The sequence below is a fragment of the Eurosta solidaginis genome, chromosome 4, assembly GCF_040869045.1.
Source record: "Eurosta solidaginis isolate ZX-2024a chromosome 4, ASM4086904v1, whole genome shotgun sequence".
NCBI lineage: Eukaryota > Metazoa > Arthropoda > Insecta > Diptera > Tephritidae > Eurosta > Eurosta solidaginis.
Window position 1 is genome coordinate 24690411 of NC_090322.1, and position 27686 is coordinate 24718096.

The 27686-nt window shown below is 36.8% G+C and overlaps 2 protein-coding genes across 4 annotated transcripts in view; one reads left to right on the forward strand and one right to left on the reverse strand.

The window, feature by feature from the left end:
• meso18E overlaps positions 1-15948 on the reverse strand; it is a 32045-nt gene extending 16097 nt beyond the window's left edge. Inside the window, exon 1 of one of the 2 annotated variants that reach the window (XM_067780713.1) lies at positions 14937-15948. In XM_067780713.1, the coding sequence (XP_067636814.1) occupies positions 14937-14939 (3 nt within the window). In that variant the 5' untranslated portion in view covers positions 14940-15948. Of the gene's footprint in view, positions 1-1848; positions 1878-14936 lie in introns of those variants that run through there. The other variant, XM_067780714.1, reaches the window with a different exon arrangement.
• LOC137249331 (solute carrier family 7 member 14) overlaps positions 1-27686 on the forward strand; it is a 239002-nt gene that overhangs the window by 86871 nt on the left and 124445 nt on the right. The gene's annotated exons all lie outside the window — the stretch shown is intronic.

The following is a 27686-nucleotide window of genomic DNA, read 5'->3' on the forward strand; positions in this document are numbered from 1 at the left end:
TTTTCGTCTAGCTAAGCAGTACAGTTACCACAACTCGGATTTACCAAAATCTTTAGCCGTACCGCACGTACTTCCATTTGGTAGTGCCCATTGAACCGTAGGAGTGGTGTAGCGCATATTTCTGGGACTTTCTCAGTCTAATATCGCCGTGAAAGACTATACTAAGCCCCTATTTGGGTCTAACTTTGAAAAGCTAGCTTAAACTTGGAGAAGATGTTTAAAACATCCACTTAATTTTGAAGTGTGTTGCGAATCTATGCATAGAATTCTACTGCGTCAAAGTTTGCGACACTTTCCGCTGCCTGCTTAAAACTTTTCCGACGAGATGATTTTCGCTGTAAAAAATTATTTTCTTTGTAGATTTTGAGTAAATCCCTGTATTCGTTAGAGTATACAGCTGAGTCCACCGGCTCATATAGCTCATTCATTGGACACCTCTTTGTAATGGTCTTAGCTTTTCAGACGAGAGAGGCTGAATGTCGACGGCTGAGTAGAATGTCACCCTATCTCGGCTGCCGTTTTGAACGCCCTACTTCAGAAATCGATTTTCGTAAACACCCAGCTAATGTCAAAATGTATTGAATTTTAGCTCAGATAAAGCGTCTTTTAAACCAATCTAAGATCGGGCGTTCTTCAACCAAATTCTGAGGTATGGGGTTTTTGAAGAAAAAATCTGGAATAAAGCATTATTCAAAAGATTTCTCACACAGGGCATTTTCGAAACGGCAGTCGAGATAAGGTGATATTTTACACAGCAGTCGATGTACAGTTACATGCTCTAAAATGGATAACACAGTTGAATTTGCTGAATCTGTCAGGCAGTTGTGGTACTTGAGTTGGAGTGTCGGATGTAACATCTGTTCATACCTACATATACATATATATACGTACATGCCTACATATGAACACATATATGTAACTTACAATGAAAATACTTCTTTGTGCAAGTACTTAAAATCGTCTGTTAGAATAATGTTATATATTGCGATCTTTTAGTTGTTATTGATTTTCATTGGTATAAAAATAGTACCTACTTTTAGGAAAAACAAGGCAGGCGCAACAAACTCACAGACCTACAAAAAGACATATGTATATACATATATTAAGTATGTTTGAATGTATATGCGTAAATACAAACAAGCATTGAAAACGGTTATTTATAAATCTGTTAACGCATGTATAAATATGTACATACATTTATACAAATATTATTGCAATCATAGTATGATATCATGATGTGATCTATAGCTCAACATCACATCACACTTACTGCATACGGTAAACGAATTATACGTAATTTTATACTTTAATACTCAGATGTTCTAAACAAATAATAGCTTATCGACAAATGCGAACAATAAATATTGTGTTGTTGTAAGCAAAAGACGTGGTTGTACGTTCAGTCAAAACTGATCACATCTTCTTGCAGTTGACTTTTTGCTGGATCTGATCAACGAGCTGTTCGATTGCAACACTGTTGGCGTTTCGGTTCGTAGCTAATAGCGGGCTGAAGGGCATTAAACTCACTACCCTGCCCCATCCTATTTCCTTACGTCGATCACATTGAGCTCATCTCTTTATTCACCCCACTTGCAATAAAAAATCTCTGACTCACTCACCCAAACGACAGACTATGGCACGGTTATTCAGAACGTCGTAATATCGATATTCAGATACAACGTATGCACCAAATTTATTATGTTAGTACACTCATTATACGATCATTTTTATGTATACTATATACGAATATATGTATACTGGGTATTTGTGTAGTTATATTAATAGAAAAACGTATGTTTGTACGTACAAATATCGCGTAGAGAAAAATAATACTTAAAAATAACTTACCATTTAGTAATTTAACAAAGCAAAGAAAGAACTCGGTTGTTGGCAGCTTTTCTACCCCGAAAATGAAATCAAAAGCAAAAATTTTGAAAAATATTCAGAATATTTGTAATAACGTAGGAAAGTTGTAAAATATTTATATAAGATATTCTAGGAAGTTGTTTACTTACATACTATGTATGTATGTATGTGGTACAGATGCTTCATCTGAACGTGATCAGTTAAACTATATTGTTCACTGTTTCGTATGAATTGTTGTTATTGGAAAAAAAGAAACTCAGCGCAGCGTTAGCTCTGTGAGACATATAGATCGCATTTCTTGCCTTCTATAAAGGTCACGGCATAACCTAAGACAGTCGATGTATTCGGAAAAGCCGCTACAAGAGTCCCATCTTTCCGTTTTCAGATGTCTTAACTCATATTAAGCATAGGTTATGTTGTTTATTTCAGTCCATCTTGAATCTAGCTTAAAAAAGAGGATAGCTTTGAAAAGATATCACCTTGCAGGCCTCAAAGACAGTTGAACGAAGACGTTAACGTCATATAAAAGTATCTCAAAAACATGACGTATGTATACGATGAAAAGCTTCGTCGCTACTCAATGCGCCTTACTCTTATTTTATATAGGTATATTTTTGTGATCTGCACAGAACCAGCTGACAAGCAAGTGACTTTTTTGAAAATAGAGATACGAGACACTTTACTAAACACTTTGCATTACGCTCAGCTACCCCATCAATACCGTTTATATATTCTTGTTGCTGTTGGTTGACGAACACTGGAAAACTTTCAGGAAAGAGGGAATGACAGAAGACCGTTAGTAGTAAATACGGAAAGAATATAAGAGGGCAGAAGATTAACCGAATTTTAAATGAAACCGAAACAATACGTTGTTCGTAATTGAGATTAAACCGAAACTGATATCGTTGCCGACACCGAAATCAAAGAAAAAATTTAAATGCGCGTCGATGTTCTATTAGCTTGAGGTGAAATTAAAGTCTAAACCTAGGCTAGGGCTTTAATGCGAATTTGCCTCGTTATTTAAGAAAATTAAATTGAATAATTGAAAACGATAAGGGTTCCTAAGCCGGAACCGAAACCAAAGTCTTAATAAAAATCAGTGTTGTACTTAAACAGGAACCGATGGTATGGCCTAGAAGGTTTCATGTGATCATACCAAATCATTTCCGAGATGGTCGGGCTAGTACCTTTATGGTGCTTGTTACCAGAACGTGCCGGATATGCATCCGTCAAAGAACCATCAACATCGATAGCACTCCCCAAGGCCTTATCGCTACAACAGCAACAACACTCCGGGGGGGGGGGGGGGGGGGGGGGGGGGGGCGGGGGGGGGATAGACTTAATCCAAATCGATAGCAAACCCAATCAGGAAGCGAAGTCGAAGTTCTTATTTGAAATCGTTGTGGTACCCCTACCGGAACTGAAACCGGAACCGCAGTAACTTGAAGTTATGATTGTTTTTTAAACGGTTTTATTTAGCTTGACTTGACAGGGCGGCCGTTGTGAACGAATTTTGTAATTGAAATTTAAGTAACTTCCCGATAAGCTACAAGCTTGAAACTTGGAATATAGTTCAGAACCCGATGACAATGCAATAATAAGAAAAAACTGCGATAGGTGGCGCATGCATCGAAATATTTCAAAAATTCGTATTTGTGGTCCGATTTGGTTCATATTTGGAACACATAATATATACATACGTGAACAGAAAGCGAGCTATGAAAAAAATCGCCGCTAGGTGGCGCAAGGATCGATATATTCAAAAAAATCGTATTTGTGGTCCGAGTTGGTCCATATTTGGAACACATAATATATACATGAATATAAAGCAACGTATGATGTCCGATTTGGCTCATATTTGGAACAAATATTGCATACAGTCCGGAAAAAGTGAAATCAACATATTTTGTAGTTCGAGGAGGGACAAGCATACGTGGCGCAGAGTCGACTAAAGTCTTTGGAAGGATTATGTATTGAGGACTTAGGTTGTAACAAATTGTCAGGAAAGAGTCCTTGTAATAATGAGTCACTAAATGAACTAAATAGAATGAGAAATAATAGGCAATTAAATAAAGGCTAAAAACTTTAAAATGAAATAATAAAAAAAAAAACAACTCTAGTTAATTAAAATTTGAAATACAAAAAAAAAGCTTATTTAAGGTACCTTTTATTGATAACACAAATCCATGCTAATCACTTAACTACAGAATGTTCATTTCTTAAGTAATATAATTATACCATTACCTTAACAACAGTATGTTATTCTTAAGTATCGCATGGTTGTTGTGTTTTTTATTTAAAATTTTGTTTTCGCTGTCGTTAAAGGCCAAAAGGTTAACTTCTAAATATTAATAGTCTATGGTACTCATTTCTACTGTTGATCGTTCATGTTCGAATATATGTAGGCATGTACTACGTATATATGTATTTTATTTAAAATCCAGTCAATATTGATCGTTTGCTAAGTAAGCTTAGCAACATTGTCTACGTATGTATGTAGACTGAGATCGTAACATTGTATGGTACCAGGTCATGCAAGATCACCGTCAGCAACTGCTATCAGCTTGCTACGTCTATTCAACGCTTAACTTTATAGCTAATCTCAAGTTGATGGCGGTAAACGCGGGAGATAGGGAGAGCATAAGTAATGAGTTTTTGTGATGAAAAATAGTCGAAAAAATAACCGTGACTACATTGATAAGCGCTCTTTATTTTTGATATATTAATTTTGACAATTTCCATTTCTTTTTTAAAGATCTCGCACAATGAGTGCAGAAAAATACGCGTTAGTAGCTACCGACATGTGCTCCGCATAATATATTGCCCACAGCTCCTTTTACTCTAGCAGGTAAAACAACAAAATTCACCCATCTTTCCCTGACGAGGGCACAACCTCAAGTAGAATCATCCACAAAATATACCGCAGATATTAAAGAATCAGGGACCACAATGGGTAACTAAAAAAACTGGTAAAAGTCCAAAAGACATCCCGCCCCACCCCCTATTTCCATGAGAAATTTCGGGTCGTCAGAGCCTCGCCTGCTAAATATGTGTATAAACGTTGCCGATGAAGGAATTTAGCAGTTCCCGATCTAATAGATCTATACAACTGGCTTTGGCAGTTGTCTAATATTTTTTCTTTCTCCTATTCTAATTAAAAAAAAAGATTACAATTAAGAAAAAATGTATCATATCAAAAATTATGACAAACAAAAATTTCGTTCGGTCTTGAGCCAAAGAATATAAATTATAATAAGAGACTTTACTCGTTACTCGTATCCATTTGTTCGATGTTTTCTATGAAGTTTTCTTGGGCGAGATGTGCAAAAAATGTCTTCTATACATTTTCGTGGGGTATTTGTGTTTATTTTTCCGACTGTATATAATTAACTAATTAATTCTCTTTCAAAAAATCATAATTGCAGAAGGTGCCTATACCGCATGAATAAATGGGGGACAATTCAAAAATGTCCTTCATAGAAAACATTCGGCATCAATTTTTTTTTATTTCCAGCGAGTTACTCGCCACTGGTAGCAAACTGATGGCTCTTATCTTAATATATTATCTTTGCTCGAGCTTGAGGTCTTACAAATAAATAGACCGATAAAACAACAAAAACTGTTTATGATACATCCATATTTGTAACAAGATTCGCCTCGCGCAGGAGAGGTTGACAATGGGTTTGCGGAAGCTGTGAATTGCGCTTATCATCCCCTTTAATCCCTAAAGAAACAGCTGCCAAAGCTTGGTATCCCATACTTTTGTTTAATTACCAATGTGAACCTTATCAAGTAGCGAAACACACATCTGATCTCACAAAATCAGCACAAACACACTTTGATAAAGTTAAATTTTAAACCGGCATACACTTTGCCCATTTTTTGAAGAGGTAGCATTTATAACATATTACTTGCTGATTTAAAGAGACGATTTATGTTTAAATTTAGGTTATTTAGGTCCTTTAATGCAATGCAATTCTCTTCTTCCTGCAGTTTTTGTTGTTGTTGTAGCGATAATGACACTCCCCGAAAGGCCCTGGGGAGTGTTATCGATGTTAATGGTCCTTTGCCAGATGCATATCCGGTACGTTCCGGTGACAAGCACCATTAAGGTAATAGCCCCATCATCTCTGGGTTTGAGAAGCTATATATTGCGCTGGCAATCCCTTGAAAGGGTTGCGCTACACAACCCCGTGAATCAATTTGGTATTTTAGTCGCTTCTTACGACATGCATATCTGCCGCTGAGGTTCCTGCAGTTTTTCATTTCACTTCATTCGACTGCCTTCCACACCCAATTCGCCACATAACCTTAATTTAAGCTGCCAAACTATATAGTAAACTATGTTAATTACTTGCTTGTTTGGCGCTTAACCTTCTAACGGTTTGTACGTTCAAAAATTGCCGTTATCCGCTTCTTCGCTGAGCTAACTGGCACCAATTTCACCTGGCCCTTCCAGCCGCCGACTCCTTTAAGAACACCTTCTGGGCGGCATCGTCTTCTTTTATTCGTACAAGATGCCCTAGCCAGCGGAGTCGCTGTGCTAAGTTAATGTCGCTGTACTAAGTTAATGTCTATTTAAAGCTAATACAGCTCATCATAAAAAATTCTTCGTCAGTATTCAGTTTCACCTTACAGCAAGCAGTATGAATGCACTCAGCCTTAGATGACTTATCTTTTTTATTGGACGTTGTGGTAGCGCACTACCCTCAAGTGGCCCAATGAAACCAGGCTAATCGTGTTCATGGATCCGCACCCCGTGAGACCTCCGTTGGGAATAACGTCACGGGGGATGGGGGAGGCGATTTAGTCGCCACTACTTCGTATGCGCATTTCTCTGCGCTCCCTTTCAGCATGCTTCAATTTCGTTATTACTATAAAGGCCATCTTGCTCACAGCGGTCGGCCATTTCACCTGAGAGTAGATGTACTGGGATTTTCCTGGATAAAACATGGATCGCGTTGTCGGTGTGTATAAGCACATGCTATTCGCATAGCAGTAATGCGGTAGGCTGCTATTATATCTTTTTCGGGGACCATTTTAGATCCGTGCCATACTGTTACATATAATATTATAGAGCTGGTTACGTTAGATAATAGCTGACGGGTAGCTTCGCCTGGGCCGCCGATGTTGGGCATTATTCGCGTTAGGGCTCCACTAACTCTAGAAACTTTCTCCCCCACCGCCTGAAGGGCTCTGGCGACCCCAAGCTCCTCATGGAACATGGGGGTGGGGAGGAAGGGACGGCCTGAAGGTTTATTGTGGCCATATAAATCGTTCCCGAGATGGTCGGGCTAGCACCTTAATGGTGCTGTTTTACCGGAGCATACCGGATCTGTATCCGGTAAAGGACCATCACATCGATAACACTCCCCAAAGCCTTCGGGGAGTAACCTTATCGCAACAACAACAACAACAGTCAATGATTACTCCTAGACATTTCAAGGAAGGCTTTGAATTTATTTGATAATCTCCTATGGTTAAGACTAACTCATCCACCGTCCGCTTTGAGCTCACTAAAACCACTTCTGCCTTATTGCTAGCCATCTCCAGCCCCAAATTCGTCAGCCATTCCTTTATTCTTCCCACGGCGTCATTACATAATGCTTGGAGCAGATCAAGTTTTTTGGCACCTGCTATTACGACAATATCATCTGTATAGCTGACGATTTCCGTGCCTCCGGGAAGGTCGATTTGTAGCACACCGCCATACATCGCATTCCAAAGAGTTGGACCTAGAACAGATCCATGAGAGGCACCGAATGCTGTGTTTTCTTGGGCCCCATCCGTATCAAAAAGGAGTACTCTGTCGCTTATATAGCTGCCAATTATTCGGAGCAGGTGTGCTAAAGTTTCGTAGCGCTGTCATTATCTGCATCCAGTTCGCGGTGGCTGAATTGAGGTCGTCATCCCTCAGTCGAATTTGCGCCGCGTCAAATATCAAATTAAAAAACTTAAAGCGCGCAACAATAGTTTGCTGAATATTTTCAGACTAGTCAGAAAAAGATCAATTGCGTACCTAAAACAAATGCAGAGTTTTTGATAATACTGGAGCGGCCTTAAACAATTATGCATATCCCCTGGATATCAATGCTTAGTATTAGGGGAGGCCTGAAAACAACCTCTACGGCTGCACTGTATGTCATTCTCCCACGTGAAGATAAGATTATATTTCATAGCATGGTTCAACTATATGGTTGGCTCATCTCTACAGCAAAAACATACCTTTGTTTAGATTGTCAAAATCTGCGTGTTGGTGTTAGGCGAATAGCATGTAGAGAAAACATAAAACTGTGTCTTGTGGGAAAATAATACGCTAAATTAGATGCATTTACTAAAAGAATAACTTAAAGTGATGTGAAACTATTTATTTTATAAAAAATTTACCACCACGGCAATAAATAATTGTCAATGTGTTGGTTATATTTTGCGTTTGCCATCTCCTTTTGACAATCCCTATACCAGTGAAATGAAAAAAAAGAAATAAAATCAGCTGATGAAATGAATCATATAATTTAGCCATGTTTCGGAGTGAATGTTTGAGGGGCACAAAATTTCAAAATTGCTGTGTAGTTACAGTAAACCGTATCACGAATATATATGGCTGCAGGGTAGCTAGTTGATCTGAATATGTTACTACAAACTACTTACTTGGAAAATAGTTTACAAATATGTAGTTTTTTGTACTGCAGGGTACTTATTAGCTATGCACATATGCATATTGTACATTCATTCTACTCCTTATGAATATTCACACAAAACAATCCATATATCACCATTGAAAGAGAGTCACTTCATCGGTTTAGTTAAATCAGCAAATGTACATACATACATACATACATATGTACATATGTAGATACATATAAGCTAGTCCACATATGTAAGTACTCCTGCTTGCCCATATAGTTTAACATAAATTAAAATATGTACATATGGACATATCCACAAACATATATACTTAGAAATATATATCAGGTCAGATGTTTATACGCATTTACATACTTTGTTAGCATTTAATTCCCTTGGATTGCGCAATTTGCTATTGTTGTTGCATTTGTACTTAGTTGCTGGGTTTGAAGCGTTACTTTTGATTATAATGCGACGCGCTTTTTTATTAAGTTCTAATGTTTTATTTATTATTCCATACATCTGTATGCATACATACATATGTACATGTATAAATTTGGTGGAAGCAGATATGGTTGAATGCACGATTATAGTAGTAATATAAATGCAGATACTTTTATATATACATACATATATGTATACATATGTACATTAAGCTGATTTAAAAAAATGTATTAAGTTTTTCTTTCAAACATTCTCAAAAACTTTATTTTCATCCAAAACCTTAATCTCTTAAAATTTCTTGACAATAAAAATATGTAGGTATATAAACGTGAAAAATAATCATATTTAAAAAAACTGATTTCTAATTAGGATTATTTTAGTTCTTTTTTGCTAAAAAAAATTATTATTAATTGTTGTTAAATCTTTTATAACCAGAAAAAAAATATTTTAGCGGTTTTTTATTTTTTAGTTTAATCTTTTATCAAAAAATAAAATATAAGCTTATTCATATTCATGTGATTACATTTTTTTAAATTATTTTTTCGTTTAATTAAAATAAATTTTTATTTTTGAGTTAAATATTTTTTATAAAATATATAAGTTTTTTAAGTCGTCTTTAACAAAAAAAAAAAAAAAAAAAAAAATTTATATAAATTTACAAAATAAAAATAATTTCAGAGCTTTATTTTATTTATAGAAACTAATAATTATATTTTAAAAAATTTTTTATGTTATCAAAAATTCTTGAATATTTATATTTTTTGTTAAATAAAAATCTAATATATTTTCGTACCATTCGTATATAACCTCAACCACTTTCATAAATTTTTATTTGCCGGCTTGAGGTCTGATGTTTTGGAAAATAAAACACAGATGTTTTAAATTTTTACCAATATATTTCGGTTATGCACGTCCTCAGGGTGAACTATAAACAAACAGAACACAAAATAACATATAATTTACATCAAACAACAATTAACAATTATTAACAAAACTTCTTAAACATTGAAAACAAACATTTTTGACACGTCTTTTCCTTTGTACGTGGAGTTGTTAACTATTTTTGTTTTTTATTAGATGCCTATAGGAGAGCGCGGTGTTTGCTACATCTGTTTTGTAGTTAATTCTTGTGTTAGTTAGTGTGTTTAGTATATGTAGCATTTCCAGTGTGAATCTCTTTCCATATTGTTGTTGGGAAGTACTATTGTTTTTTCGAAATTCGGGCAGCGCTTTCTCGTTGCACAATGGGTCATAAGTGCGGTTTTTGGTTATTTATATTTATATCATTACAATATTCACAACCACTTTCTTGATCAAGTATAAGACTTCCTTGACGTGAAAGTAACGGTGGACGTCTAACTTAGTTTTAATCTTCATATTAATGCAACAGTCAATAAAATTCGTAAAACGATGGTCAAAAGAGTTGTGGCATCATTACGTGACTAAAGCCCCTTTGACAACACTAGTTAGACCGATATTGGAATATGATTCAATAGCTTAGTGCCCGACTTACCAGGTCCGTGTAGATCGGGTGTAATCAGTCCAAAAACAATTCTTACTTTCTGCATTAAAAGCCGTTTTCACCATCTTCAGTTAGTCGCTTATCTATAATCATTTTCTCCACGTCAACAGAAGCTTCGCGTCTCAGTTAAGTGCACCAAAAACTCTTGGTGGTGAATCAGTTACAGAAGGTATAGTAAAAATAAAGAAGGGTATTGGAGAAGCAGTAAAAGTAGATGACTTGATCTTTGAAATTGAAACTGACAAAACAGCACTCGAATTAACGTAACCTGTTTGGCTAGTTTTCTTGTATTCATAATAGATTTTTCTGATTTGTTCTACAAAATACTCATAACTATCGATTTAGCCTGTGTTGGTGAAAACGAAATGAAGCTAATCTTAGAGATTGTTATCTTCCAGGAAAAATCTAACATAACTGGAGTTGGTGAAAACGGCCCTAAGAGGGTTTCAATGGGACCCGCTGTATAACCTCCTTCCTTATGCTAATACGTTTTAAACTTATTAGACTTCCCACCCTCGTAGAGAAATGCTAGGATTATTGTTTATGATTAAATTGCAAAACGGTTTCTTTTGAGCGCAGTGAAGTTTAATGTCCCCATTCAGCCTTCTATAAACTTTAAACCTCTCATTGTGAATGATTATAGAACTAATTTTGAACTGAAAGAGCTATTTCGTTATCTATGTCAAAATCTAACTTTCACTACAGCACTTTAGCCTTTTCGTATTCGCTTTTTAGCATAAAATAATATATTCTTTCTTCTCCTAACAACTAGTAACTCATTTACCCTACTCAGATCATAATGTGTTCCACAACTCAACCTGTTCCGTATTTTAACAAATGCTTTATATGTAGTATACATTAATCGAATGGCATTTTCTTCTCTAGAAAACATGTTACCCTCATAGTGCACTCTTAAATTCTATCTTTTAGTGGCGTTTAACAAAGTTAAAGAACTTTATATTGATTTTACTTCCTATGATTTCAATTATAATAGTTTTTTGGCGCGTCAGGTCAGAATCGGGACAGGGAGAAGCATACATCTATATTGGGTCCCAGGGCATATGGGAATAGATGGGAATGAAAAAGCGGACGAACTAGCTAAAAAGGGCGCATCCCTTGAAACTTGCTCCGTAGATGTCCCAATTAGATTGGGCGAGATTAAGCGAAGTCGAGAGGTGCACATGATCGACCAAGCGGGAAAGGCGTGGGTTCAAGCGCGGGGCTGTAAAGTGTCGAAGATTATGTGTAGGTCTTACAACCTTAGACTAACACAGTTGCTCCTATCATTAAAAAGAGAGGACTGTAGACTCATGACGGGTATTCTGACTGGACACTGCCTTCTGGCGTCACATGCCTTTAAACTGGGCTTGGTCAGTGATAGCAGATGTAGAAAGTGCGGGTTGGAGGAGGAAACGATCGAGCACGTTCTGTGCTCGTGCCCTGCACTTGCCAGGCTAAGACTCCAGCTATTAGGAGTGATACAGCTGTCAGATCTAGAAGCAGCAAGTGGCTTAAGTCCTAGGAAGCTTCTAGTATTTGCCAAGAGGACGGAGTTATTTTATAACATAGGTCCTGGTTTTTGATAGGGTTTTTCAGTTTGGTCGTTAAAACAAACTTCTGGTAACACTACGGACTCAATCGGTCTATGTGAGGTCCTCATGGACCGGCCAGTTCAACCTACCTTGGCGCGTCAGGTAAAAATTTGTTTATGTGGCTTAGTAGCAGGTTTACACTATAAGCCGACTATGTGATGTTCAATCAATTATAGTCACATCATATCACTAACGTCAGAAACACTTTGGTTAGATGAATGCGATGATCTGATTGTAATCACATCACAAAATTTAAGTTAAATGATATCATACACCTTAAAAACACGTCAGACGAAATAAATCATATGATCGCAACTCATCATAAGTCATATGATCGCAACTTATCATACCAACGACTTTATCTCAAATGTAAACAGATCAGATCTTACCACAAGTCATTTTATTAAGTCAAACAAGGTCATACCACGTCTCATCATATTAATTTATACAATGACTTCTTGGAGGGCTTATACATAGCACAGAAAATATCATATCTTATCAGATCAAAGCACAACGAAATAAATGAAGCTAGTAAAATCAACAAATCAAGTTTGTTGTTCTTGAATTAACAGTTTGATCGCACTACGGTAAATTCGGCGGCCGCTATGGTGTGGTGGTAGCGTCCCGTCCCGCCAATTTGTAGGAAAAATTTAAAGGAGACGACGCAAATTGAAAGAGAAGCTCGGCCTAAAATCTCTTCGGAGATTATCGCGCCTTGCATTTATTTATTTTTTTTTATGCTTAATTCAACAGAGTTTTTTGTCAAGAGGTATGGTCATTTCAACAGAAGACATTTCTTGGTCTCAAGCTTATATTCTGTAAAAGTGACAGATTAGCAAATAAATATAACTGACTTCTGTTAAAAGATAAATCTCTTTAATAACAGTAACTGTTATATTTTAACAGTTTTCATTGTTATGTTCAGGGTGACATTAATAACACACCATTACATTATAACACACCAGAGCTAGGCTGCTACCGTGGTGTGATGGTAGCGTGATATGTATGCCTACCTCACCGAAAATCTTAGGATCAAGGCTTGGAAAAAATCTTTAGAAAAAAGTTTGATGCAATTTTTTGGTTGATTTGACTGTCAAAACGACTAATTCAGAATCAACAATTTGTGCTATTTGCGATGGATAAAAATTTGCAGAAAGATAGCTTGAATCGACCCCGGGTGCTTTTGCCAGCTTTTTTCTTTCAATGCAGTAAATCAGATGAAATAAAAACAGACAGAATATAGATGATGCATAAATCATATCATATCACATCTTATCGCATTAAATCTCATTCATACGATATCATATCATATCATATCATATCATATCACTTGTTGTCATATTAAATCATATTCATGCCACAACATATCATATCAAGTTATCTGAAATGAGTTTTGTGCCGGTTACACTTAGTCACTTAATTTCAAAATGATACTTCAAATTTATTTCAAATCAGAACGTTTGATTAAATAAAATGTTACTACCTCTAAGACAACGATCACAATGTGACACACTTCGTGCAGCACAAAAAGGTCCAACGCAGAGAGATGTATATATGTATATTAGGGTGCGCTTTATTTTGGAAATTTTGTGTAACAAAGAAATTCTGAAGGAAACAAATTCTTAATTAGCCATAAATATTGCTCTACTAAACAAAATTTTAAACAGGAAGTCCTACTGCAATAATCCTTAAGGTAAACAAATTCATAAAATGTGAAATATTCCACGGGCGTATTATATTCCCTTTATGCTGATTTTAATGTTTTTTGTTTATGATGGTGATGAATCATCAATTATCTACAGAGTTTTAGAAAAACATCGCTACAGTGTGGGAAAATAGTATTTTTGAAAACAAAGAAAGAGAGCGAGGTGTGTGATTCCACTAAGCCTTAAAATTAAAATGTGAACTGTTGGCTATGAGCATTGGAAATACTCCGTGAGAAAATGCCAAGTTGTATCACACATGTAACAGCAAAATCGATTTTAAGTTGGAGATTGAACTCATGAAGATACGTTTTGGAAATCCCTCCCAACATCTTGAGCTTAAGACCGTTTTTGGATTAATTAAAGGTCATAAGCTGATTTTGTCGAAGTTTAAGTATCTACCAGTAGGTTATTACCGCTCTTAATGAAGATAGAACAATTTCCAAAAAAGAGATTCAACCTTTCACTGAAGCTTGAATTAAACTTGATTTAATTTGTATTAATTCCACCGACCATACCCATCTAGCGGAGTGCTTTGAATCTCAACAACATGCAGTCTTCACACATATACGATGCACCCTAATGTTCGCAGTACAACAAATAATTGTTATTAAAAAGTGCGATTTCTTATATCCCTTAGAGGGTGTTCACGTCAGAGACACCTGTCTTGAACGATAATTCGTTGCTCTTGCACCACATTGTAAAAGAGCAGTCGATGAGTAATGCGTACGCCTTTATACGAAGCTCCGAAAAATGCAGATTCATATTGAAACAAGCACTGTTCCTACAAAATACCATGTTGCATCAAGTCAACAGTAAAACAGAAGTGTGCCAAGGGTTCATGACGTATCACTGTTCCCTTTACCGTTGTTTTGATGTAAGAGGCATACCGCAGCAAGGCAGTCACACCACAACCCGTAGACCTGGGTTTTGTGGTTTTCCATCGAATTAAAATGGAAGGGATTTGCAGTCCTCGTTCCAATATGAATTTCGGCCGTTTTGGTGGTGACACGCGACTGCAGTAGAAAGTCGTCCCACCTCATTACCACAGAAGAGAACTCTTCGCCGACCTGATCGGTACATACTGCATTTTCACGCCCCACCCACTTCTATAAAAGTTTGAAAGCAACGATTTAATGTGCAAGGGGTACTCTTTTTGCGCTGTACATCTTATAAGCCTACCATTGTATGTTTGTATGTAACTGCTGCTTGTAAAAAGATCTTGCTTAACAAAATCTCACTGTTGCACCGCTTTGAGCTCGCATTCACTTTTTTTTATTGTTGTATTGGTGCTAACTTTTCGTTCGCAGAACCCGCGCCACCAAACCACAGTCACACACTTTTTATTTTCTTCTGTTCGCGCTATTTTTATATTTATTTTTATTTATGTTTTTTTTTTATAACTTAAAAATTATATAGAAATGCTGTATTGTATTTGGTAAATTTACCGACGATCCCACCCAACATTACGTCTACGACTACCAACCAACACTACGATCATCGCATTCGCTAAAGTCGTCAAATACCGCTACAATGAAACGGTTGTGCCGTTGTTTGGCAGGCTGCCGCTATTACTGGCGCTGCTGTTTCTGCTTCCTCTTCTTCATCATTTTCTACCGTCTCTGCTCCGTCCCATACCTTTTACCGTCTGACTTTTGCTTCTTTTGTTGTTATTTCAAATAAGTATTTTTCAATTTTTGTTTTTATTCCGCAATTTCTCATGTTTGTTATTGTTGTACGAGTTTATTTTTGTTTTTGTGTCCGCTACACTACTACGATTTTTAGCTCTCCTCAAATCGTACATATCATATCGATGGACCGTACAGCATCTGCCAGCTGCAACTTACGATAGTCGACGTTGTTTTGCCGTTGCTGGTGTTAGTGTTGTTGTAGTCGTCATTTCGAAAAGCGTATCCCAAAAATAACCCCCTGCGTTCGTATCGTTGGTCGTTTAAGTTTCGGTTTTAATTGAAATTTTCTCAGTTTGAGGTTCGGCTAGCACGTTTTCATTTTCACTAAAGACGTATGAATGAGCACAGCACCAGAGCTAAACTACATATGTATGTACATACATACTTATTTATCAAGGTATGAATCACATACATACATACTTTGTGTGTTTTCATAATCCAATTTAGAGTATGGAAATCTCCAACGCCTTCCATATGCTGCTTTCCTTTGCACGTTTGCTACGTGGCTGCGGTTCAACCTGTGAGAGTGCCGTAAGCAACAATTTTCTTTTTTTTGTACTGCTCTACAAAATGTATAAGTATCGAGCTTTCACTGCGACACTCAACACCACTTTACTTTTCTCATATTGCTATGGAACTATTCTTATACCTGTGACAGAGCCCTCGGCAAAAACGATCATCCTATTTTGTCTAAATGTGCAATACAGTGCCTGGAAAAAGACACCAGAGAAGTATTGCAGCCGAAAGAAACGTGTAGTAAGCTGATCTTGCTGCGGATTACCATTTGGTTTTCGGACCTTTTGGCGCCCCTTTTTGAGTATGTAGTACTAGGGGCAAAATAGCCCCCATTGCTCCCTTCGCTACGCCACTGGCGCCCAATGAAAGTAGAAAAGTACAAAAGTTAGTACTCCTGAGTTTATTAGACGCAGCAAGCAGTGCTTTTCAGGAGGAATTAAGCTTAGTTTTCATCTAATGTCCTTGCGGAAGATCTAAGACACGTAACGATGCTGGACGGTACGACTAAGAAAAGATTTAACGGTATCAAGACTGACTCAGCATCCGGCGCATACTATACCACGTTACCTTTTGACTTTGAACAAACTTTCTACTCAAATTAGTCGAATCTGCAGTGGATATTTTGTTAATGCTCGGACGTTTAACAACGGTGACGTGTACCAGCATGTTCGTTGTGCATACGCTGTCAGGACAGATGGAAGAGGAGTCGATCTATCATTTTATTTGTCACTCTCAAGGACTGTAAACAAAGCCATTCAGATTTCCGTGGGTTGACTGCTAGGTACGCTGTAGGTGGTAAAGGGAGTTGATATTTCGCTTGTTCGTATGACAAAATAAGTTTGATTGGGATTTAGTAAAAAAACATCTGGTTGGGCGACACTCAACGAGGGTGCTTGGTATGAAATTTTTACTGCTCGGTTTTGAGAGCTCTCGTGATCGCAAAGACTGACTTTAAGACCATATATAAAATCTGACCTTGCGACGTCTATTACAGTATTGTTGTTGTTTTAGCGATAAGGACACTCCCGGAAGGCCTTGGTGATTGTTATCGATGTTGATGGTCCTTTGTCGGATGCAGATCCGGTACGTTCCGGTAACAAGCACCATAAAGGACCATCTCGGGAACGATTTGGTATGACCACATGCAACCTTCTAGGCCATACCGCCCTCCCACCCCCTAGATCCATCTGGAGTTCGGGGTCGCTAGAGCCTCGGCTGTTAAAGAAACAGGATTCGCCACGGGTAGGTGATGTTGACAATTGGGCTGGAGAAGCTATATATTGTGCTGGTAACCCCTTGAGACGATTGCGGTACACAAACCCTTGAATAAATTTGGTATTTTAGTCGCCTCTTACGACAGGCATCCCTACCGCAGGTATATTCTAAGCCTCCTAACCCGATGGGGCTCTACTACAGTATTCATGTAAAAAAGCATGGTTAAGAATAGTGACTGGTGTTACCGTCAGAACATTCAACATCCGCATTTCATAAGGCGAAGAGCCTGACGGATTTTGCAATTGGGTAGGAAATAAAAGGTAAAGAAGGATTCGACTCGCTTGGTGTTGCTAATGGGTGCTAATTAGCCAGAAAAAATTGTCTGCTGCATTTTTCTGCATTCAGCAGAAATAATTTCTCATGTGCCCCAGGGAACCCCTTTAAAATCTTAAATTTAAGGAGTTGGTATAGCTAAGCAAGCTTAATGCTCACACTTAACGGCTTGTCTACTCTCATAATGAAAAATATTGAGTTGTTACTTCAAGTATATTTATGTGTGATTCTATACGAACTCTCACTTTCCCTTGGTTATAGCGTTTCGGATTAATATTAGCTACACATACTTACGTATGGGGAATTCCGTGACAAATCATAATTATTGCTAGATTTTTTCAAAAACAAAAAGGATTCTGAATTTCTATAGCGCCTTCGTTTGTGGTATTAATATAATTGTTTTAAAAACCCGCCCATGAACCCAGGTGGCTCCAAACGAATAACATTTGCAAACGTTCGTCTAAAATTAAAAGATCGTGCCGCAAGGAGTAGTGCTAGAAATGTGAACGATGTGCTGGCGGCTTCGAAAATACTGGCACAGCAGAGTAGAAGAAAGAAAGTGCTGGTACAGCGAAACCACCTGATAAACCTGATGTAACATCAAAAACCTGAGATGTGCAAATCAAATTATCCTGTGTGACAAACCAAATATAATATACGAACCGGACTCGTACGCATCTATCAATCAATTAAAAACGGCCGGTAATGCAGTGCAAATATTCACAATAGTGCCATAGTACAAATAGATTTCTTTGTGTGCTCACAATCGTTTATTTTTAACAAATTATTTTAATAAAATATAGCTAAACAAAAGACTACGACCAAAATTGCCCAAAGATCGCTAATAGTCCAAATCGCTATCTTTACAACCAAAACTTTATTTATAGATTTGGATTCCAAATAACTGCGAAAAAGGGACCCCTACATAAAAACAGCAATTAGAAATAATATATATTATATTTCCAGTCGAGTACTAAACGTACTTTCTTAATTGGTGCTTAGCCGTTTAAAAGGTTATAGCTGTCCAACAAGGCGTTTCAGCCACTTTTTCGCTGAGTTAACTGGCGCCAGATGGTCACACCAAGGGAATTTAAATAGTTTTCCACCTGGTGCTTCCAGCGGCGTGGAAGCAGCCCTCTTTCTCTGCTTCCATGGGCGGGTTTCGATAAAAACACTTTCTTAACCGGGGCATCATCTTTGATTCGTAGCCGCTGCGTTTTATTTCGCTGGACTATGTTGATGTCTGCGTAAAGCTCGTACAGCTCATCGTTAAATCTTCTTCGGTATTCGCCGTCGCCAACGTGTCGAGGTCCGTAAATCTTTCAAAGAACTTTTTTCCCAAACATTCCCAAAGCCGCATCATCTGATATTGTAATGTTCCATGCTTCTACATCTTATCACACGACGGGCACGAGAAGTGACTTGTCGTGCATAATCTTCGTTTATCGAGAGAGGACTTTACTTTTCAATTGCCAACTCTAAAGTAACATTTGTTGTTATAGAGTATTATTTTAGAGTGGTTCAGCTCTGCAGTTTGTATAATTTTCCCCGTGGATTCATTATTATCATCAAATTAAAGAACGCACACGATAGGGGGTCACCCTATCTGAAACCTCTTTCAGTTTCGAACGGCTCGAAGAGTTCCTTCCCACTTCTGACTGAGCTGTTTGTGTTGCTCAATGCATTTTGCACAGCCGCATAGGTTTTGCTGGCTTATAGGCAGCTCCTTTTGTACTGTCGTGGCTTTCAATTCTACGAAGAGGTGATGTGTGTTAGTTATTTTTCGCGAGTTTTTTTTCAAGATTTGGCGCATAGTGAAAATTTGGTCGGTCGTAGATTTACCAGGTCTGAAGTCGCACTGATAAGATTAAATCCTTCGCGTATTACGCTTGACAGGGACGGAAGACTGATTCCAATATAGTTGGCGCAGTTTGCAGGATCACCTTTCTTGTGGGCTAGGCAATGAACACTTAGACTCCTCGCCGCCGTATTTAAACAGCTCCGCATGCAATCCATCAGCACCCGCGAACTTGTTGTTTTTCAACTGGTATACCGACTTCGTAATATTCCTGGAGGGAGAGCGGGGTGGAAGGGGGGGGGGGGGAGCAATAATTCCATCATCATCGATTACAGACTCGGATCATCATGCCTGGGCGGCGCATCGCTGTCGCCATTTAGGAGGGCATTATCCATAATCCGGACATTTATTTATTTATTTATTAGTCTACAAATTTAACAATTAATCAGACTAAATATAGAATAGTATAAAAACAAACAAAAAGACTTGGCAACTTCAATATATAATAATTACAAAAATATACTGAAATACTATGTATTAAATCATTCAATAGCAAAGACACACAGAGGTATAGGGGGTTACACGTTACATTTTTAAGGTAGTAAGTAGGTACTTTTTAATTCTGAAAATCGGATCGCATGTTTCTAAGTTTTTGCAGTGATTATTGAAATCATGACAAATGCCACGAAGTGGGTCATGCATTTCGAAGTTCGATCTGCATGTAATTATATGCAGTTGTTGAAAATATCTAGACGATCTGACTGGCACATTGAACTTAATTTCGCCAAGTAGAAATGGGCTAGCTATCATTCCTCTTAAGAGTTTTACCATAAATAAGACATTAATCATCTCCCTACGGCTCTGTAATGTAGGCAACTGTAATAGTTTTAACCGGCTGCAGTACGGTGGAAGATTCCTTGACGTGTCCCAAGGCAAGTGTTTATCGCAGTGAATTTGATAACGTGGGTTCCAGATTATCGAACCATATTCCAATATTGGCCTCACCAATGATGTAAACAGAGTTTTAGTAACGTACGGATCATTAAATTCCCTAGACCACCTTTCACGAACGCCAAAGTACATTTAGCCCTATTAACGTGAGTTTCTATATGTAACCTAAAGTCAAGCTTAGGGTCCATTGGCGATTACAAGGTCGCCATACTTTGGTACAGAAGCGGCAAAACCGCCAAGCGCCAATTAATATTGATACTGCAAGCCAAATGTCTTCCTATTTGACACGGAATAGTCCCTTAACAAGCATGCTACCAGATAGTATACTGACGTATGAAATCATAGTCATAAGCGTGTGAGTAAATATTCAATCACTATGTGATGAGTAACAACAATTTGTTTATACTCGGTGTTCTTCATTTTGATTCGTAACACGCTTTTTCTATCTAAGAACTAACTACAGAATTGCATTAGAAATAAAATTAAAGAAAAAAAAACTTTTTTAAAAATAAGCTTTTATTATGGTTAATAAAATTAACTAAAAAGTAAACAATAAATTGACTCTAAAGAAATATAACACTTTATAAGTTCATTGTAAGCTTAAACGATAATTAGGCTTTTTCGTCTGCGACAAAAAAATTCTATATTGTACATAATTATATTTTTTTAACATTAAAACTTTACACCTAAATTATTAAAGCTTACAGTTTATATCACAGTCCTAATTGTTCTAATAAAAGCGTGTTACATTGCGATAGCAAGAAAATGAGATCCTAAATGTTCTTAATTATACCATCAAAATTTAACACGTTTTTTATTAGAACAATTTGGACTGTGATATAAACTGTATGCTTTAATAATTTAGGTGTAAAGTTTTAATGTTAAAAATATATAATTATGTACGATATAGAATTTTTTTGTCGCAGACGAAAAAGCCTAATTATCGTTTAAGCTTACAATGAACTTATAAAGTGTTATATTTCTTTAGAGTCAATTTATTGTTTACTTTTTAGTTAATTTTATTAACCAAAATAATAAAAGCTTATTTTTAAGAAAGTTTTTTTTTCTTTAATTTTATTTTAGTTCGGTTAGCTATAAAAGCGTGTTTTTTTAGTTTTTCAAACTATTATTTATTTTTAATTTTTTAGTTCAAGTAATTTTAAAAGTTTTATTCGAGAGTGATGAAACCTCGAAACGCCAGCGGTCCATGGATGAATCCAACCCCACGGCACCGAAAAGGGCTAAGAAGCAGGGAGGCTGGACCCCGTCTTTCGCCGAAATTGCCAAGGGTCGGCAGAACAAAGTCATGAGCCTGGGCATTCGCGCAATTTTAGTGATGTAAATTGCATGGCGCCAGCGCCAATGCGGTGCCAGCTCAATGGTAGCTCATTGACGAAATGACTCCAAGCGAATTTTTGACGCTACTTAGTAGTGAGTGCGTAGTACATTTTACTTGCGCTATTGAGTGAAACGACTTTTGTGTGTCAGGCACGAGTTTGGTGTTATTGGCGCTACTGGCAATGATGACACTGAGCTGTTGACGGTAGCGCTGGTAGTTCAGATTTTGAATCAGAGAAATAATTGATGACCCGTGTAAATTATTATGGTGTATTTGTATATTTTAGATTTAATGCACAATTAATATGTGTGTGTTTGAGCGGCCAAATAATAACAATAGTATTGCTAAAGTGCTGCTTAGTTGATGGAATGTCGCTAATTTCATAGCGATGATCAGCAGATTGTCAATATTTCGTTCAACGGACGCGCGAAATTGCCACATCTGCTCAAATTTTCCAAGATTTTCCATTCTTGATTTAACTTAAGCTGTTATGCCAATATTTTTCAGCCATCTTTTTTCTAATAGGTAATTTTTCCAAAAGCAAAATAAATTACAGAAAAGATTACAGAGTTAATCAGCCTTTAAAATTCAGCTATGTTGCTTATACACAGAAATACAACAGAGGGTTGTGTCTCCGCTTTTCGCAAGCGTTGAGATTCACCACGCGTGACACGCGTGATTCACCACGTCCAAATATCACAATCCACGGATAGGTACCGGCGGGTTTGTATGGGACTTAGGCTGTTATGCCAAAGTAAATACAAATCTTTACCGATAACTGTGTTATCGATTAATTTATCGAATTCTAACAAAGTAATATTGCATTGTCATCGGAGTTATACATGTGTGCAAAATTTCAGCTCAATCGGACACCGGGAAGTGTATCAAATTTAACTTGCAAGATTCCATTACAGACAACAAAAGTGAAACTAAATAAAAGCTTATAAAATAGAGTTTTTCCAATTTGGATATGATTGCATAATAACGCATGTACATACACACATATATAGAGATGACATGCATATGAGGCCTTTTAAGCGCTTTAGAAAAGCGCTATCGCTCGTGTATATTGGATGAGAAATTGGTTAGGCAACATTAAAGGAATGTTTCATTATTCAATGATTGATCATTAACTTTGGAATCGATGACAGAATGTTGAATTTGGAAGCTATGTAGCTAGAAAAGGAACTGTTATACTAGACACAATCAGATATACACAAAGAATTACGTACATATGTATGTACATGTATATGTAAGCCTGTATGTAGGTATCTGAGTGCCTCTACTGTTTTGAAGTCGTACATATGTATGTGGAAACTGCTGTATTTTATAAACATACATAAGTGTATTTAAATTACTCTTTATTTTTGAAATACAGACCAAAAGTTTTAGTAACTTGAAAATAATACATGAAAAAAAAAATATTGCTAAACGAGAAATTTTTTACGACACAATGCATATAAATAGCTCTGTTTGGAAAGAAAAATTAAGCGAATAAATGTTACACGTGTCCCAATTCAAATTCTGTATTTTCCAGTGCAACTATGCACATGTATCTTCATATCAGGGCAGAGGAGCAGGTTTTTATTGAAGGCGTTTTATTGAAATCCTTGTTTTATATTCCTCGGCGTACATATTGTGTGGGGTAACATTACTTGTATGGTCTTCTGTTGGGCATCATATCTGGATGTTCCCTTGTTTCCCTTTAAGCGCCAAATACACGACACGAACATTTCCGCGAACATTCCCGTTATGTCATGTTTCTGCGACCTTTTCTGTCGTGTCGTTTGCCGGATGCAGATCCGGTACGTTCCGGTAACAAGCATCATAAAGGTACAAGCCCGACCATCTCGGGAACGATTTGGTATGACTACATGAAACCTTCTAGGCCATCCCGCTCTCCTACCCCCTTAGATCCATGAGGAACTTGGGGTCGCCAGAGCCTCAGCTGTTAAAGAAACATATATATTGCGCTGGTAATCACTTGAAAGGGTTGCGCTACACAACCCCTTGAATCAATTTGGTCTTTTAGTCGCCTTTTACGACAGGCATACCTATCGCGTGTATATTCTGAGCCCCCTAACCCGCTGGGTGGCAAAGCAAAACTTCTAAACGGGTGTTAGAGTGTAAGCAGTCCGTGGAAACTATCGGAATAGGGCGAAGCGTAAGCGAGTATTTGCCAAGAGGACGAAGTTATTTTATAACATGGTTTCTAATATGTTTTTTAGTTAAGCAAACTTCTTCAGTCTATTTGAAGTCTTCACGTTGATAGCATACACGATTCCTAAACGGATATAAAAAATTCTTTATCTTTGAGATTTTTAATGTTTAACGAAGACAGTACTTTACTAGGAAAAGAAGGTTTCCTGTGATCTAGAATTTAAATAAAAAACAGGGACACCATTCGAAGTGTTTTTTATACTCAGCTGAGCAGAGCTCACAGAGTATATTAATTTTGTTCGCATAACGGTACGCCGTAACGGTATAAACTAATCGAGATAGATATAGGCTTCTATATTTCAAAATGATCTCGGCGAAAAAAAAAAATCATTTAGCCATGTCCGTCCGTCCGTAAACTCGATAACTTGAGTAAATTTTGAGGTATCTTAATGAAATTTGGTATGTAAGTTCCTGGGCACTCATATCAGATCGATATTTAAAAAGAACGAAATTGGACTATAACCACGGCCCTTTTTCGATATCGAAATTTTCAAAAAACCGAAAAAGTGCGATAATTCATTACCAAAGACGGTTAAAGCGATGAAACTTGGTAGGTGGGTTAATCTTATGACGCAAAATAGAGAGTTAGTAAAATTTTGGACAATGGGCGTGGCACCGCCCACTTTTAAAAGAAGGTAATTTAAAAGTTTTGCAAGCTGTAATTTTACAGTCCCTGAAGATATTATGATGTAATTTGGCAGTAACGTTACATCTATTACTATATATGTCCTAAATAAAAATTAGCAAAATCGGATGACGAACACGCCCACTTAAAAGTCAAATTTTAACAAAAAATATATAAGTAAATTATGTCAACATTTAACTCCAGTAATGATATGGTGCAAGAAAATACAAAAATAAAAGAAAATTTTAAAATGGGCGTGGATCCGCCCTTTTTCATTTAATTTGTCTAGGATACCTCTAATGTCATAAGTCAAACAAATCCTTATGAAATTTGGTAAGGGCATAGCTCCTATGACGATAACTGTTTTCTGTGAAAATGGGCGAAATCGGTTTGAAGCCATGCCCAGTTTTTATACACAGTCGACCGTCTGTCCTTCCGCTCGGCCGTTAACACGATAACTTGAGCAAAAATCGATATATCTTTACTAAACTCAATTCACGTACCTATCTGAACTCACTTTATCTTGGTATTAAAAATGGGCGAAACCCAACTATGACCACGCTCATTTTTCGATATCGAAAAATTCGTAACAATTAAAAAAAATGCCATATTTCTATACCAAATACGAAAAAAGGGATGAAACATGGTGATTGGTTTGATTTTTTGACGCAAAATATAATTTTAGAAAAAAATTAGTAAAATGAGTGCGACATCTACTATATTAAGTAGAAGAAAATGAAAAAGTTCTGCAGGCCGAAATCAAAAGCCCTTGGAACCATGGCAGGAATACTGTTCGTGGTATTACATATATAAATAAATTAGCGGTACCCGACAGATGATATTCTGGGTCACCCTGGTCCAAATTTTGGTCCATATCTCGAAAACGCCTAAAACGCCTTCTCATATATAACTAAGGGCCACTTCCTTTTAAAACCCCCATTAATACCTTTAATTTGATACCCATATCGTACAAACACATTATAGAGTTACCCCTGGTCCACCTTTATGGCGATATCTCGAAAAGGCGTCCACCTATAGAACTAAGGCCCACTCCCTTTTAAAACACTTTTTAATACCTTTCATTTGATACCCATATCGTACAAACACGTTATAGGGTCACCCCTGGTCCACCTTTATGGCGATATCTCGAGAAGGCATCCACCTATAGAACTAAGGCCCACTCCCTTTTAAAACACTCTTTAATACCTTTCATTTGATACCCATGTCATAAAAATACATTCCAGGGTTACGCTAGGTTAATTTTCCTACATGATGATTTTCCCTTATTTGACAAAAGATGAAGGAAAATCGTTCCAAAAAAACCTCACCCTTGGTCTACACTTTGGTCGATATTTCCCAAACGTATGTGATATGGAATTAAAACCACTTATAAACCATCTACGAAACCAACGCAGCTAAGCTCTCAGCTGAGTATGTAATGTTCGGTTACACCCGAACTTAGCCTTCCTTACTTGTTTAATTTGGGATTCCCGCGACTCGACGTCTCATAAATATTTCCATCGATTCTATTTAAAACTCACGTGTAGGAAATTGAAAAGTAAAGCTCTCTTTCAACAAACAAAAGACTTGTTCTGAAGTCTCGCGTCATAAAATCGGTAGGTAAATACGGTTTTTATAAATATATCGCCCATAGCAAACCCCATCAGATATTTTTCTTTATAAAACCATATCCTACCGTTCTCTATGGAATCGATGACCAAAAAACAAAAGTTCCTATGGAATTTGTATTGCTCATGGTTATAAAATGGATTTGAATCTGCACCTCCACCCCCATACTTAACTCCGCCAATGCTATGTACATATGTAGATCTTGTTATGATTTATTATTAGCTACCATGCTTTACCGTAAGTTTAGGCCATTTTCCGCTCTGCAAAGAACTAACATTTTGAGTGGAAAATCACTTTTCATTACCTCTCTTCTAATTTATTTCAAAGACTTGTTAGAAATGGGGACAAGTCATAAAATTGTACTAAAAATAGCAATACTAAGGTGTAATTTACATACATATGTATGCCTGCAGGTATGTATGTACATTTGTATTGTAGATCTTTATTAAGTTTTAAAAGCATAAATTTTATGTTGGAACAAAATAAAAGACACCATGAGAATAATACACTTAAATAGAAATAGTATTTAACGAATCGATATGATTTGATGTTTCAGACTATTTTGGTTGTCTAACGGTAATGCTACAATCGTCTTGCCTTTACGATAACTGTAACCAATTGGGCACTTTAAAGGAGTCAAAGTAACCCCCACTTGTTTTTACCAGGGACCCGTTTAATAATTATTTTCTTTTATTGAGTCGAAAAAGTGCGGGTCAAAATATTGTGTCAGGTGAAAGTTTTGTAATATCGGGGATACCCTGTTATTTCCCCATAAAGTTTGATCCAATTGAGATATTGCCTTGAAATTTGTTTTTTTTTTTGTATTATCTATACCATTTCCTGTTGTAAAAGAGAAAGCGTCAATTGAAAATGAGAATAGTTACTTTAAAATGAGAAAGCGGCAATTGAAAATAAGATTTGTAAATTGTAAATGGATTAGTCAGTTATAAATTAGAAAGCGTCAAATGTAATTGCGAATAGTCAATTGAGAATTGAGAATAATCAATTGTAAACGCGTAGGCATCACTTCGGTATGAAAATATTCACTTGTAAATGAGAAAACGGTAAATGAAATTTTGAAAGCGTCATTTGTAATTGAGAATAGTGAGTTGTAAATGAGAATAGTGAATTGTAAATTCGAAAGCGTCATTTGGAATTGAGAGTAGTCAATTGTAAATGCGAAGCGTCACATGAAAATGAGTATTGTCACATGTAAATGGTTATTTGAAAATTGGAAAGCACGTAATTGAGAATAGTCAGGTGTAAATGAGAATAGTCAATTGTAAATGTGAAAGCGTCACTTGCAAATAATAATAGTAATAGATGGGAAACCGTCATTTGAAAATGAGAAATGTAAGAAAAGTTATATTACTTCATATAATACATATTTTGGTGTGCTTTGCTCAATGTTGTCAGGTAGGTAGGTTGAACTGGCCGGTCCATGAGTACCTCACATAGACTGATTGAGTCCGTAGTGTTACCAGAAGTTTGTTTTAACGACCAAACTGAAAAACCTTATCAAAAACCAGGACCTATGTTATAAAAAACCTCCGTTCTCTTGGCAAATACTAGAAGCTTCCTAGGACTTAAGCCACTTGCTGCTTCTAGATCTGAC